The following is a 17,601-nucleotide window of genomic DNA, read 5'->3' as shown; positions in this document are numbered from 1 at the left end:
CTGATGAGAAGGAAAGTATTTCTTCGTAACTCGGCAGATTAAGGACTATCCATTTATCTAGTGTTTCCTTTTCAGATTAAATATGTTTTTAACCCATTTCAAAGTGTTTTGTAACATATTTTATTAACTGTTTGCTCATATTATAAGCTCTATTTCCTATTTGGCTTTATTGAGCTTTTACATCTGGCTGAGATAATTTTATAAATATTAATTCTTTAATATTTATAATATACTTTAATTTTACCATCTTGGATCATTTTGGTAAATTTAATTGTAATTTTTATTTTATATATATATATATATATATATATATATATATATATATATATATATATATATATATATATATATATATATATATATACAAACTAACTTTGTCCATCTGTATGAGGAACTGTCTTTACAAAACCACTCTGTCAACTGTCTACAGACGTGAAATTTAATATATAGGAAATTTGGACACGTTTAATTTAACTTGTAAAAATAGCTGCTATGCGGTGAAAAATGAGAAAAAAAGGACTTGGCATGTGCAAATCGATTAAACATATTATTTCTACGCATGTACAAATATATGTTTATATCTTTTTTTTAAAAAGTTTTTAAGTCATATGCAACTGACTAAATTATAAGTAACCTGGGTTGCATTGTGTTGCAGTAGTTTTGGTATAATCAGAGGATATGGTTAATGAAAATTGAAAGGTCGTATTCATAAACACTAGCGGTAGGAACTGACCAATAAATTTGAGTCACCATCTGCTAGCGACCATTTAGAAACTGAGATCACTTCATAAAAATACTGAATCTGTTCGCCTTCTTGCACATAATTTTTCACGAGAAAGAATTTTGCTTTTCGTCTGCAAACTTTTAAAGTTGAAGACTTATACAGATTAGCTAGATACTAAAATTTTTTTTTTATGTCAGGACTTATAGAGATTAGCTATCCATCGAAAACTATTTTTCATCCAGGGACTTATACAGATTAGCTACTCATTGAAAACTCTTTTAAAAATAAACATGGCTTTCAATTCAAAATAATGCTTTCTATAAATAACCTTCATATTAATGCAAATCAATTTAAATTACTAATTAAGTATCTTCTTTATTGACACATCTAACAGCGAACGTGTGTCACGGTGGATTCAAATCCAGTCACAAAAGCTGAAGAAGACGTAAACATGTACAACTGCCCCGTCTACCGCACTATGTCCCGGAGTGGAAGGGTCAGCTGTGCAGGTTTGTCTACGAATTATGTGATGTCCGTTCTCCTCCCAACCAATCTGCCTCCTCGGGTCTGGATCCTTCGGGGAGCAGCGCTTCTCTGTCAAATAAGTGAGGACTAAAACACGGTAAGTAATTTTTATTTTTATTTTTAATGGAAAAAAGAAGCTGCTAGAATAGGAAGCTGTATTACAATCAGGTATTAAAACAACGAATTGATGGAGATCTCTTGACCAACGGGTCAAACGAGCTGGAACAAAGGAGGCAGATAATAACGCAGACAATTCTGAGGAGCACATGTCATAATAGTATTAGACTAGCAACATCACGTCTGTGAGAGAAAGAGAGGTTGCAGTAAAGAAAGTGTGAGGCTCATACATTGTCTGTGGTTCTTGGAAAGACGTTACTGGAATAGGAAATTTTTTACAAGGGACTCCCCACTTATCAAGGCACGAAAACTACTCGAGGATAATTGCTGGAGCAAATTGTTAAATACCACTAGACATAAGAGCCAAACAGGCTGAAACAAAAGAAGCAGATATTTTACTTAGAATTCCAATTCTGGCACAAGATTTAGGGAGTTACTTTTTTACAAGGGAGTTAATACTTATCAAGGCATAAAAGCTACTCGAGGATAACAGTCAATGAGTGTAAGGCTGTCGGTGAGATAACAGCATAATGATCGGTGGAAGTGAAATTGAGAAGAATTATTCCTGCTGTGACAGGGTTTAAAATCAGCTTCAAAACCTGGTAGGCGCTATTCTTATCACAGCGGAGACGTTGCGAGTATATCTCTACTCTAGCATTATTTTTGTGACAAGTGCTCGACTGAGTTTCAATCTACGCCCTCAGCAAAACATTCACAACGAACCCGCGTCTAACTTCAACAACCGTCAAGAATTTCCCTCACTCCCTATCTGTGCCTAAAACTAAACGAAAATTCCATGAGCAAAATTTCCTTCTGAAGTGCTAGCGTGTGGAACACTGTACTGCGGGCCTGCTTTCCAGCTTACTACAACATCGTTATCTTCATGTCCAAAGTAACATGTTCTTGTTGAGCCATTCCATTGATCACTATGCTGTTGTCTCACTGACTATTTTACACTCATTAACCTTTATCCCCGAATAGCCTTCAGGCCTAGATAAGAGGTGACTCCGCTGTAAAAAAATACTCAACCTGAATTCTCTAAGAATATATTACAGTCAAAGATTGTGTAATTGTTGCAAAAATTTAAGTGAAATTTATCAAAAAAGGTACACTTAAAATTTAAAAGCATGTCTTGTGTTATGTATTCAATAACAAAAAGTTATTTATATACATATATATGTGGGTGGTTTATTCTTTTCTCTGTCGCCACATTGTCTAGTGGTTGCTATGCAAATAATAGTACCTATTTACTATGCCTCCCCACGGGACAGAGTTAGACACCAGGGTCGTTTTTTAACGCGGAGAAAAGGTACAAAAATAAAAATTGCCTCAGTCGTGAAGGATTTCTCCTTCATCGAAAGAGAACAAGAAATAGAAGTGCAGCATCTGAAGAACAGATACTACACTTTGATCTTGTCCCTATGCAAATAATATTAGTTGCTATGCAAATAATAGTAGTTGCTATGCAAATAAACTTCTTCTTACCTAACAAGGACATAAGGAGACGTTTGCTGAGTTTTTTAAAAAGTTTTTTTTTCACAAGAATTTACTCAGGAGAGAGAGACTAATGTTCTCTTAGCTAATTATTTTCTTCCTACCTTTCTTACTTAACTGAAATGAGTGACGCACACGAACAGACCTTAGATTACAAAGGCAAGGCATTCCGGCATATTCTTTGAGACATTCCATTTTTGCATTACTTCCCTGTTTTTTAGACGGTGATAGATGATGTGGCATCCCCGACGAAACATCTTTCAACAGATATTTTAACTGAAGAAATTTATCACATTCTTCTTCTTCTTCTTCTTCTTCTTCTTCTTCTTATTATTATTATTATTATTATTATTATTAAGCACATTTTCATTGAATGAATTTATGGTTAATATTATTAAAAATACTTCACCAATATAATGAATTGGATTAGTAATTATCATGTGTTTTAATATATAACATGTCGTATAATATTATTTTTTAATTATTTATAGGATGAAACGATAAAAGTGTTGCCCTAAAATAGACAAGACAACAGTTTTATTTTTAAACTTTTATTAAAATATCAATTCTGGTAACTTGATTATGTAGTAAAGCTCATATCTATTCAATGTAGCCGTCTTCAACCTCAAGCACTGCCTTGATACAGGTTTGGAACTAGGAAAATGCCTTTTCCACAAGCACTGGCGGAAGCGCAGCGAATACTCAGCAGACGGCAGCAATCAGTCTGGCTATGGTGTTGTGGGAGGTCCTGTTGGTGATGTTCTCGGCGTATTACTAAACAAAGTAGTTCAGCAGATTCAGGTAAGGGAAAGAGAGGGGCAGTGGGAGAAGGGTACAAAGTTGTTGAATCCAAGTCCGGGTCTCTTTGAACTTGAGGGCGGGTGCCAAGTCCTGCTGCAACGCCCAGGATCTGCCAATGGACACCTAATTGCACCAGAGGATCACCACATTTAAGAAAAAAAGTGTTCACTCTTTCGCTCTCTTTTCAAGCTCACGCTGCCCTCCCTCCTATCTCTCTCTTTTCAGGCTCATTCTGCCCTCTCCCAGCACTCTCTCTTTACAGGCTAACTCTGCCCTCTCCCCACTCTCTCTTTTAAGGCTCACTCTGCCCTCTCCCCACTCTCTCATTTAAGGTTTACTCTGCCCTCTCCCCACTCTCTCTTTCCAGGCTCACTCTGCTCTCCCCCCACTCTCTCTTTTCAGGCTCACTCTGCCTTCTTCCTCCTCTCTTTTTTCAGGTTGACTTTCAAGCCGACTTCAAAAATGTGAGGTGGTATTATGTGCCCTCACGAAACCATACCAAAAACCATAACTGTGGTCGGAAACTTCATTGAGCTGTATCCTCAATCGCTGAACCGTCCTTATTTGCATTTTGAGGCTGCTGGCAATGGTCCTGTTGTCATAACTTGGATCCATAAAGAGCATCAGTTGTACAGTAGAGCATCTCCGATCTCGCTCGTTGAACATTGTGTCACTTTCAGATGATAGAAGGCTCCCATCGTTCTTGGGATTTGTACACAACTGGCCAACTTGTAGATGGTCTGCAACAAAAATAAAGAAAAAACCGGTTTCATCAAACGGAAATGGAATCCTGTCCTCTTTTCTAGGGCGACTATTTTATCGTTCCCTCTATGTTATAATATTGTTTGTTTTTTTTTATATAATTTATTATTAACATTTTATATGAAAATAAGTGGACCAATGTGAACAATTTTTATTTTTATTTAAAAAATATTTTTTAAAGAAAATTATCATTCCTACGCCAAACTACTACTACTACTACTACTACTACTACTACTACTACTGCAACCAATAATAATAATAATAATAATAATAATGATAATAATAATAATTCGTCTAAGAATGTGATAAATTTCTTCAGTTAAAATATCTATTTGAAGATATTTCGTCGGGGATACCAAATCATGTATCACCGTCTAGAAAACAGGGGAAATAATGCAACAATGAAATATCTCGGGGAAATATGTCGGAATGCCCAAAGTTTTATAAATTATTGGCAGAGACTCTTTTGCACGAAGGACTGATTTGAAGAACTTTGTTTTTCCCAACTTAAAAAACGTGGTGTCATTTGCCATCTTATCATGTTTTGTCTCCAATGTTTAGCTTTGAGGTAACATGTCAGCCATCTTGTGACTCAACATTACACTAACCATGATTCATCCGACCCTGTGAATGATTTTGTTTTATACATCTGAATTATCATGCGCTCAGTGTGACCTTTGTCCAAATTCTAACTTAGTCGCTACTGAATTGATGTTCTTTATATGTAATACTTTTAATGTGAATATAGAAAAAAAAAATAATAATTCAAATATGTATTATTTATTGCAGATTACACTAAGGAGCAACCCAGGCGAAATGCTGTTTATATATGTGACCATAATGCATCCAACAGGAAAGGTGTATAACGACAACTCATGCTAAACTGTTTTTTTTTTTGTTACTGCAAGGTCACCATTAACCCATACATAGAGTATTGCTGCCACATTTGGGATACTATTAATCTTTCACTCCTAGACAGGATTCAGAAAGGGTCCTAACAGGTGCCGCATTATTAACCAAACTCCAAACCTCTGTCTCATCAATGAAATACTGCAGGATTCAGAATAGAGTTGCCAACCTAATATCATTGTATCTATTTTACAAGTATTTTAACAGAAAGTGTTCTGAGGAACTCCATGTCCTTGCACTCATAAATACCCCTAGACTAACCTAACAAGCAGCAAAATCCCACCCCCACATTGCAGCAATAACTAGATGCCAGAAAGCCTTCTATTCTAACAGTCTCCTCCCCTCAAACTGCCAGACTTCCCTTCTGTATCCCTGGTCGCCTGATTGTACTGACATGCAGAAGTTGAAGTTGCTGCTCAACTCCCCACATAATATCCTAGCAGATTTTTTCCCAAATAGTAGTCACTTACATCAAAATAGCACTGTGCCTTTTTTTTGGTGAAAAAACAGAATTTTTTTTTAAATGAATTGTTCTCAAATTGAATTCTATCGAATAAAATAGTACAATTAAAAATAAATTTGAAAAACTGACATTCGGTTTATTTATTTGAAGAATATTTTATTGACATGTATTTTTATGGTAAGAAAATAGATAATACTAGCAAGCCGCCAGGTGTTGCCCTGTCGTAAAATACACTTAATATGATATTTCAATTTGTGCAGATTTAGTATTTATTGATTATTAATAAAATTCGCTATTGATTATTATATTGTACCCAATCTATATGGTAATACTTCCAAGAGTTAAAAAAAAATTGACTTCACTCATACATCGGCTTGAATCGAAACCAAAAACATTCAGTGCTTCAGCATTAGTCATTATTCATCGCTTCAGCCTTTGGCATTACTATCTAACCTATCGCCAGATGGTTCTAAAAAGAAACATTTGAAATTTTACGTAGAGTATATTCAGACATAGAGCAAGCTTTATAATTGGGTTTTGGCCAAAAATTTGCCTGTCAAATTTCAAAAGATTTGATCTTTGCAGTCTCTAGCAAACTATTCAGCAAATTCTGGGTCTAAACATTTGAAATTTTACATAAAGGGTATTCAGACATGCAGCAAGCTTTTTAATCAGTTTTTGGGCGAAAATTTTGCTGCCAAGAAGTCAAAGTTGAAAGAGTTAGCCATTGCAGACTCTACCAAACTCCTCCGCCAATTTTGGGTCTAAACACTTGAAATTTTGGATGAATGTTATCTGGACATGAGTCAAACTTTTTAATATATATGTACATATGCATATAAAGTTATGAACAGTACATGGGTCCGAGCAAAGCCGGGCTGAACTGCTAAGGTGTACATATATATATATATATATATATATATATATATATATATATATATATATATATATATATATATATATATATGCTAGCAGAAGTACCCGTCGTTGAATGGGTTGCAAAACAGCCTTTAAAAATGAACTCTGATTTATTATAATATAAAAGATTGTGAAGAGCGGGCGTGCGTCTAAAGAGATAGTTTCAAATTTTGAGATATCAAAACCAAAGCAAAATATGATGAGAAGAAAAGTAAAATCTTGCAGAAATATATACTTTTGATACCAGCTTTGTTGCACTTCGTACCTAACAGTGACCAACAAAATACATGATTTTAAAAAAAGCAGAAAAAAACGAAGATGCTATTATCCGTATCTATTGATACATTTCAATTTCTCAATAGCAAAGAGAATGTAAAACCAATCTTTTACGAAAAACACCCGTCTAGCTGAATCCACTGTGAAAAATTTTCCCTACTCTTTATCTGTGCCTAAATCAAAACGTAGATTCCATGAAAAAAGCTTCTTTCTTAGAACTGCACGCCTGTGGAACTCTGTTCCGTCTGCCTGCTTCACACCTGACTACAACCTGGATGTCTTCAAGTCCAACGTTAACAAATTCCTAATGAACCGCCACCTTAAGTAAACACGTCATTAAATCTCCACACTAACGTACTGTACTTGCAATAACCCTTATCCCTGAGTAGCTTTCGGGCCTTGATAAGTGGTGACCACCGTGTAAAAAAAAGATATAAAACATTATAATATTAAACATGCCAGAAGTAACTTAAAAGCATTGAAATTATGTGAAACGAAAGTTGCTTTCATTGTGGGGATTGCTCCCACTTATGGGGATTGCTCCCACTTATGGGGATTGCTAGTGCTTTCTCAATTTTAGCGATACATTTAAAATTAAGAATTCAAAAGTAACTATTTTAAATAAGAAATTATCAAGCTGTAAAATATAGAAGTAAAGAATTGCATAGAAAATTGTCACGCAATCACGAAAATAAAAAGTATGTATAAGACACACCAAAAATATAAACCATGACGCTCATATATACAGTATCGGCCATAATATAAGGAACGGAAAAAAAATTACAATTATTCATGTATATTTAAAAAAATATGTGCATGGGTTTTTCTGAAATACTCAGAATAAACAAATAGAACCAATGTGTATCAACTAGTACCAAAAAAAACAAAAAAAACCCAAAAAAACATTACGATTCAATATTGAGAAATATTTTAGTTTAAAATTATATCTGTGGATTTATCCTGGCCAAAAGTTAAGGAACGAAATAGAAACTTTATGTTTTTTTAATGCAAATGTTTTAAAAAATAAATTCATTCAATATTTACTGAACATCCCTTTATTCTTGATGACCTTACTGTATCTTCGACCACAAGACTGGATTAGTTTCTTGCAAAATTCAGGATTTATCTTTTCCCACTCTTCCTTCAATAAATCCCACAAATGATTTTGATTTTTGGGATTCCTCGTCTGTGCTCTTTCTCCAATCATTTTCCAAACATTTTCTATCGGATTCAGATCCGGACTCTGCGCTGGCCAGTCCATTACTCTTATTTCTTCTTCCTCGAGGTAATTCCCACCTGACTACAACCTTGATGTCTTCAAGTCCAACATAAATGATGAACTGCCCCCTTAAGTAAGACACTTTATCAAATCTCCATTACTAGCGATTACTATGATATTATCCCATTGATTACTGTACACGCAATAACCCTTATCCCTGAGTGGCTTCCGGGCCTTGATAAGTGGTGACTATCTTGTAAAAATAAAAATAGAAAAAAAAGTTCGACAAGATACACCCGAAAAGATCGGAGGTTACATCGATCGAAACATGAAAATAACACTCAAGATGAGAACCGTAGTCTGAAGAATCCAAATTTTACTATGAGTAACTATTTATCAAGGCTTAAGAGCTACTCAAGAATAAGAATTAACTGAGTGCCAAGTATGAGGTAAGACAACACTGCGATGGTTGGTAATGATGGTGGATGTTTGGCAGAGTCTAATTATTTAAGGAGTCGACTCAGCAAAAATGTGTTCACATTGGACTTGAAAACGACAATGTTATAGTCAGCTAGGAATCAGTCCCGTGGTATTGTGTTACATGGATTAGTAGTTCTCTAAAGAAACTGTGTCCATGGAAGTTTCATTTAGTTTTATTTAGACAGAGGAAGGAAAGTGATTGTGGTCTAGCGGCTAACGGCACTTTCACTTAGGATGTTGGCAACCTTCATTTGGTCTCTCCCGTAAGTACCCTATCTCTTTCTAGAAAGAATTCTGACTAGAAAAATATCGGGGAATACGAATGCCAACAATACGATATGATGATGATACAGAGATGGAGTAAGGAAACTTATTGATAGTCGTTGTAGGTAAACAAGTGTCTGTTGTTAATGGTTTACAGGGAGAGGTTATTTTGAATTGGAGCTCAATCGATCATTTTTAATTCACATGATTTTCCGATGATCTAACAAATATAGGCAGACGTGCGAGATGAGAGAAGCTTTTAGCAATCAATACAATTGTTCGATCGACAACCTGTGTTATCGATTTACTTGTGTTTATTGAACTGGTGATTATACCTGTAAAATAGACCAAATTGGATCTGATTAAACACCAAGATTATTAACTTAAACTTTCGATTGGAATCATCGATTATTGATTAACGTATACACCAAAATGAGTGAATTCGTAAGATAAGTCCATTTTGTCGGAAGTTTGACAGACCAACGGAGAAACAGTAGAAAAATGTAAAAGTACAATTTCGTACAGAAGTGTAACTGAGCAACAAACATTCGCTTTTTCACGTAAGTGTGACAGACAAAACGTAATTATAAATTACAGGGTGACAGACCAATGAAAATGCGATTTAAAATTTTAGAGTGACAGACAAAAAGGAAATGCTATTCACATATTCAACAAATGTATTTTATTTTAAAAATTTACGTGTGACACAAATAGAAAAAAAATATTTACAAATTTTTGGCTTTTCCCAGCTTAAACGTGAAAGGCCGACCGGGCATATTCGCACGCACTTAATATGACGGACCTTTCCAAAGGATTTCCATCATATTTTTTTTTTTATTCCACCCTGATAGATCAGAGGGGATGGAACATTCTAGCGTTATGATTACTGTTTTCATAATCTAGAAGTTTCACCTCATTGTTGCAGATATTGACGGTGTGAGATTATAAGAAAGCAAACCCTGTCATGGATATGAAATGACATCACCGGTAAAGAAGAAAAAAAAAAGCAAACGAGAACGATCGTGTGAGAGACATTGGGCACATTCGAGATCACGTGAAGCGTGGATAACGTTCGACAGTACGCTCGAGAAGGGGATCACGTGGATGACGTAACGACCGTAACAACGAGGAAATAAATGCCGTTGTTACAAAGAAAATGTAAGTAAAAGATATTTTCTATTCTTTGCCTATTTTGCGACTGAGGCTATAATGTGTGTTGGTTACTGGACTACGTTACAGAGCGTCACCAAATTCCTCCATGAAGAAAAAGTGAACCAATCAACATTCATCGGTGGCAGGTAGAACGCTTACGAAGCCGATGCAATTGATGTTAGTACAATTAGGAGATGAGTTCGTCGATTTTAGAGATGTGAGTGGCAAAGCGCGTTTCAAACTGTTACGACCGAGGCATCAAACACGCATTGAGAATGCTGGTGACTATGTAGAAAAATTAATTCTGGAGCACAAAATGTTGCTCATTTTAATGATACCACTTTCGTCTTCATAGCTCTTGAAGGTTTTAGTTTTTTAGTAAAAAAATTAGGAGGCTTTACTTTCGGAATGACGACCTCCGTCTGATCCGTTCATCCTATTTACGGGGTTAACGATAATGATCTTGTTTCAAAGTTAAGCGTGACTGACCATGTGACAGATCATGTGACAGACAAACCACGCGACACACAAACGGACGAAGCCGCGCGGTTCAAATGCGAGGACGCCTCTAGAACAGCCTGTAACTCAAACTTACTAAATAGGCTAAAATGGATTCCGTTAAATCCCAGATCCACTTTAATCCAGTATTAAACCCGCTGTTGAGATCAAACAACTGCTTTCTTTCTTGTTCATCCAATCAAACGCAACAAAGAAAGGATCCAATATCAACAATGTTATTATTTCTGTCTTTATTTTCCTTAAAGCGAAATGAAGACAGAAAGAAAAAGAAAGAAAATTAGTAGATTAACACATTCCCTCCCCCTCAAAAAAAAAAAAAAAAAAAAAAAAAAAAAAAGAAAAGAAAGAATTACGATTTCTCTTTCCTTCTTTGAGACGAGCAACAAACAATTCTAATCAATGAGAATCGATTGAAATTTTTTTTCTGGGTGTGTGTGTGTGGTGGGGGGGGGTTGTTCCTAATTGATTAAATCCATGGAAATCCCCGGTTCAAGGAAAGGGCAAGATTACGACGATCCAATCCAATCTGCTGTCGCTAAAGAGTCAATGGAACCGATTCTAACATGGTGGACTGGATTGCTTCCATGCGATGATAGGGAAACGCACAGCTTGAGAGATTGGCGCGCATGCGATGCCAATTTGCAAAGGCTTATCATGTACGCACAGGCAAATGTAATACGCAGAAAGAAGCTTACCCGTGATTCTCCGGTTTGGTTTGGTTTGCTTTGGTTGAGTTGTTTTGATTTACGGCATATCAACTCTTTTTGGGTTATTTAATGCCGAATCCTGTAATTTAGGAAAAAATGTTTTGTTTCCGGTTGTTTGTGTCTTCAAATATTTATTCATGGTGTTTGGTTTGGTTGTTTTGTAAAAAGGCAAACAGGAAAGCGGAAAATGGAGGGGAGAGGTGGGCTGTTTTTTGGTTTTTGGTTTTGCAGAACATAATTAAGTTTTGCAAAAAGGAAGAAAAAACATCAATATTAGGCGCATTTCGTCCCAGGACGCCAATATTTTAGACATTCTGATCTGGTAGCACCAGGAGACTCTGGTAATAAGAATTATATATATATATATATATATATATATATATATATATATATATATATATATATATATATATATATATATATAATGTAGAAATATATGTATATGTATGTGGAAATATATGTATATGTATATATGTCTATGAACGTATACGTATGTATATATATGTATGTAGAAATATATGTATATGTATATATGTCTATGAACGTATACGTATGTATATATATGTATATGTGTGTGTATATATATGCATGTATATATGTGTATATGTATATATCTCTGTATATTTGCATGCATACATATATATGTATATATATATGTGCGTGTATAAATATGCATATATATGTATGTCTAAATATGTATGTGTGCATATATATATGTGTGTGTATATATATATATATATATATATATATGCTCTTTACCGATTCAAGTTATGACAACAGGACCATAGCCAGCACCCTCAAAATACAAATCCGGACGGTTCAACGTTGGAGGGCGCAGCTCAATGAAGTTTCCATCCACAGTTATCGTCTTTGGTGTGGTTTCAAGTGAGGGCCACATCATGCCACCTCACATATTCGAAGTCGTTTGAAAATAAACACCAAATTGAATCTGGAATTGCTGAAGAGTGTGGTTATCCTCTAGCGTAATCAGCTGGCCGACCCTGGGTGTAGCAGCAGGACTCAGCGCCGACCCACGAGTCCAAAGAGACCCAGGCTTGGCTTCAAAAGGAGTACTACGCCTTTGCACTCTTCTCTCACTGCCCCCCTTCTCCTCGGATCTGAACCCGCTGGACTATTTCATTTGGTCCTACGTCGAGGACATCACCAACATTACATCCAACAACACCAAAGTTACCCTGATCACCGCCATCTGCCGAGTATTTACCGAGATCCCACCAGCGCTTATAGAAAAGGCATACTTCCAGTCCGAACCCGTATCGAGGCTGAAGGCGGCCACATTGAATAGATGTCAGCTCTACAAAATTTAGTAACCTGAATTGGTTTTTTAATAAAAGTTTTAAAATAAAGTTGTGTTGTTTTGTTTAGGGCGACAAATTTATTGTTCCATCTTGTATATATGTATATGTATGAAGAGAGAGAGAGAGAGAGAGAGAGAGAGAGAGAGAGAGAGAGAGAGAGAGAGAGAAAGAGATATAGAGAGAGAAATAGAGAGAGATAGAGAGAGAGAAATAGAGAAAGAGAGAGAGAAATAGAGAGAAATAGAGAGAGAGAGAAAGAAATAGAGAGAGAGAGAGAGAAAAATAGAGAGAGAGAGAGAAATAGAGAAGGGAGAGAGAGATAGAGAGAGAGAGAGAGAGAGAGAAATAGAGATATAGATAAGGGTGATGACAAAGAGAGAGAAAAGTGAGAGAAAAAGAGAGACATAGAGATATATAGAGACAGGAAAACACACACATCACACAGAAGGAGAGAGGGAGAGATAGAGCTAATGACACATAGAAAGAGCGAGAAAAAGTGAGAGAAATAGTAGAGGAAAATATATAGGGAGAGACCGAGAGACATTCAGAGGGACAGATAGAGAGATATAAACACAAGGAAATAGAGAGAGAGGTAGATAAATAGAGACAGAGAGACAAGTAAGGCTATTATTGGATAGAGATATTAAAAAAAATGAGAAAAAGAGGAAGATACAAGAAAAACACAAGGGAAAGAGAAAGAGAGAGGGAGTATATAATGGCGAAACATGAACGTGTTCGATTCGATATGATACGATTAGACCGCTTTTCTTTTTCCTAATCGAATCTGATCATCTGTTCTCGACTGTGTGATTTGTTTTAATCCTATCGAGGTCACCGTGACAAATCGTGGTGAATCGAACGGTGGCGGAGGACGTACGACGAAATGCGCGTCTCAACGGTCGCCATGGCAACGGTATAGTTGGGCGCGAAGCAGGCGTGATTCGGATGCGGGTATGGTAGGATGGGGAAACTAGTAATAAGGTTTTCTATACATCGTCGATCTTCTCCATATTATTATTATTATTATTATTATTATTATTATTATTATTATTATTATTATCATTATCATTATTATTATTATTATCATTATTATTATTATTATTATATCCTTACATCATTTGTAGACATTTATGCTGACGACACTACCGTTTATGGTACCACATCTAAGACAGTAAACGAGCAAGTACTCTCCAATTCTCTCTCCTCTGATCTTGAGCATGTAGTACAATGGGGAAAGGAGTGGCTGGTTACTTTTAATGCATCTAAAACCAAGCTTCTCTCTTTACATCATCAACATTTTAATCCACATTTGTCATCAATTGAAATGAATGGCTCTCGTCTTCAGGAGGCCTCAAGTTTTGACAAGCTTCTGGGCTTGATCATTACTCCTGATCTTAAATGGAACACGTATATCAAATCTGTTGCCAAGGCCGCTGGAAAAATGGTGGGATCTTTCTATCGATCCAGTAGATATCTCACTGCTGATGCTATTCTCTATCTATATAAGAGCCAGGTACGTCCAAGGATGGAATACTGTTGCCACATCTGGGCAGGAGCTGCTAGAAAGGACTTGTCCTGCCTTGATAGAGTTCAAAATAGACTTCGTAGCCTCGTAGGAGATGTCCTTTTCTCCTCCTTACAACCTCTATCTCACAGAAGAGATGTTGCGAGTTTGTCTCTGATGTATCGTTATTTTCATGGAAAGTGTTCAACTGAGCTTCAATCTATGGTCCCCCCTCGCCAAACTTTCACAAGAAACACTCGTCTAGCTGTAAACACTATCAATAATTTCCCCCACTCTTTATCTGTGCCTAAACCTAAACATAGATTCCATGAACAAAGCTTCTTTCTTAGAACTGCACGCCTGTGGAATTGTCTTCCGTTTTCCTGCTTTCCAGCTGACTACAATATGGTTGTGTTCAAGTCTAAGGTAAATAAGTTCTTGATGAGCCGTTCCATATAAGTTATTAAATTTACCAAATTTTCATTACTAATGATTACTATATTGACCAACTTCTACTGTACACTCTTTAACCCTTATCCTTGAGTGGCCTCTGGGCCTTGATAATGTGGTGATGCCTTTGTAAAAAAAAAAAAAAAAAAAAAAATCTCTCTCTCCCTCTCTCTCCCCCTCTCTCTCTCTCTCTCTTTATATATATATATATATACATATACATATATATATATATATATATATATATATATATATATATATATATATAAAAGTGAACGTGTATGTGTATATGCGTGTGTGTGTGTGTGTGTGTGTGTGTGTGCGTGTGTGTACATTTCCCTACGCAATAACTCTTTTTAGTCTACAAACTCGAAATTTGATATACAGGGTACTGAGATTTGGGGAAATCTTTGGGATCGATTTGCGGCCAGAAATTTGGCTGTTAAGGAGTCAAAGTTCAACGATTTGACCTTTGACAACTCTACCAACCTCCTCCGACAATTTTGGGTCTGCACACTTGAAATTTTAGATATAGGTTCCTTGGATATGGATCTAACTTAATAACTGGATCTGTTTAACGAAAATATATACTTAAATAGAATTGTAGAAGGCGGTACAATGCAGAAGTAACGGAAAGACACAAGCTGAAGCAGGTGAGAAATTTATTAATACAACTTATAAATACACGTGTACATATTCATATATTTCGTATACGCAGTATATTTATATTTGCACAGTGGTTACCTGGGAAAGTCGGTCTGGTGGTATGTCCGTGTAATATAATATTTCGAGAAAGATCTCTTCGTCAGATGTTTAACAACACCGACCCACACATTCAGTTCACCATCGAGCACCCCCGACAGCTCTGGATCCCTGGTACTTTTATTCTTCAGCTTCAAGATCTCTGAAGACGGTAATATATCCACCAAATTCTACAAGAAACCAGCCTGTAGAGATCTCTTTGTATATTATAAATCTACCCTCGCCTGTAAAGCTAAAATAAGCTATGCGAGGAATGAAATAGCGCGCATCCGCAACAAATGCAGCAACGAAGCGGATAAAAATACCTGCACAAATAAATTCAACCAGGTCCTAGAAACCAATGGATACCCAAAACCAACCATTGAAAACCTCAGTAAATCTAGAAGACGCACGCAACATACTTCCTCTAACACCTGCTTTCTAAAACTGCCCCATTTCAACAAGATCATAACAGCCATCCGCAAAGCTATACACAGAGAGGGTTTAGACATACAACTTATACACACTGGGCCATCACTACGACAACATTTGTCAAAACGCAAAACCCACCTAAGTAACGTACCCTGCACCCTAACTAACTGCCCGATGAACTCCACTAACATGTGCCACCGTACATACACAGTATATCGCATATAGTGCACCAAATGTGACCAATCATACGTCGGTAGCTCAGTGAGACACCTGCACATTAGAGTAAAAGAACACATACAAACACAAGCCTCTTCTGTTCGCAAACACCTTCACACATGCGGTAACACCAACAAATCCATCAGAGTAGAGATTTTAGCCACCGAACGCAATGTCGGCAACCTTCGTATCAAAGAATCAATCCTGATTGCCAAATTACACCCCAAGATTAATCGCCGACATGAATTAGGCTCATCATTCTTAACTTAATCCACACCATCTCACCATTGCATAATAAAATTAAAAATAAATAAACAAACAAAATAAAATAAACAAAAAATAAATCCAAAATTAAATTAAAAGAAACCAAAATAAATAAACAAACAAAATAATAAATAAGCAATCCCTATTCAAGATTACTACACATTAATAATAATAACAATGTTTAACAATTAAATAGCAAGCCTAAGATATATGAATTAGATGGTGCGAACATGTGGGCTACACGGCTACATGTATATGACTCATGCAAATTTATAAGTTTATATGCCCCAGTATAACCCAATTGATTTCTCCGAATAAACCTAACAATATTAATCGCAAATAACAATAAGACATAATACACCAAAAACAGAAACCCAAGGAAACTCAAATAAATAAATACATTATATAAAAACAAATAAAATAAATAAATAAATACATTATATATAAAAAAAAAATTTAATAAAACACCCGAAATAACTTTAACCACTTCGTCATAACACATTGCATATATAAATAAATGATTATAGTAACTTGGTAATTGAATTAAAGATACATGAATCCATAAATGAGTATATATACACTACATAACGAATTAAATAAGAATGAGAACAACATCACTAAAATAAAATAAATAAGCAAACAAATAAACACACAAAAGTAATGCAACGTTATATACCCGAGAAGAAATATTGGTAACGATTATCCCCTTAGAACAACCCATCGAGTAGTCTCCCTTGACCAACCGACCTATTCTAAGCCTACATCCACCACCACCACCACCACCACCACCACCACCACCAAACAGAATGCAGAAACACACAACAAATAAACTAGTTTATTAAATACCCTCAATATAAACATAAACTACTATAAAAAAAACAAACAAATAAATAAAATAAATAAATTAAAATAAAAATAAGTAAAAGAAAAACAAACAAACTCAATCACATTAAATTAAAAAGCCACCAACAATGTCCGGACAATTATTTAGCCCGATGCTGTTACTATTTACTGTTTACAACAACACGTTTGAACCAAAGATTATATAAAAAAAATAAATAAATAAATAAAATAAAATATAATATAAAATAAATAATTTAGAAATAGAAAATAAGAATTGAGAAAAAAAAAAGAAACCTTATCATATACTACCCACAAGTCCCGGGCAATGATTTACTGCGGTATAGTCACTGCTTACAACTACACATTTGTCAAAGTCAAGTAAACATCTGACGAAGAGATCTTTCTCGAAATATTATATTACACAGACATACCACCAGACCGACTTTCCCAGGTAACCACTGTGCAAATTCTTCTACAATTCCATTTAACTACATACTATACA

The 17,601-nt window shown here is 35.6% G+C and overlaps 1 protein-coding gene across 1 annotated transcript in view; it reads left to right on the top strand.

Moving 5' to 3' along the window:
• Positions 1 to 5,923, top strand: part of LOC145255562 (dynein axonemal heavy chain 6-like) — a 277,781-nt gene extending 271,858 nt beyond the window's left edge. Inside the window, exons 67-68 of the mRNA XM_080114017.1 lie at positions 1,119 to 1,346; positions 5,213 to 5,923. Of these exons, the coding sequence (XP_079970143.1) occupies positions 1,119 to 1,340 (222 nt within the window). The 3' untranslated portion in view covers positions 1,341 to 1,346; positions 5,213 to 5,923. The remainder of the gene's footprint in view (positions 1 to 1,118; positions 1,347 to 5,212) is intronic.
• The last annotated feature ends 11,678 nt before the right edge of the window (positions 5,924 to 17,601 follow it).

Source organism: Euprymna scolopes, chromosome 31, assembly GCF_053919585.1.
Source record: "Euprymna scolopes isolate OS-2025 chromosome 31, ASM5391958v1, whole genome shotgun sequence".
Lineage (NCBI taxonomy): Eukaryota > Metazoa > Mollusca > Cephalopoda > Sepiida > Sepiolidae > Euprymna > Euprymna scolopes.
The sequence above is the reverse complement of the archived record's forward strand: the minus strand, read 5'-3'. Positions and strand labels throughout refer to the sequence as shown.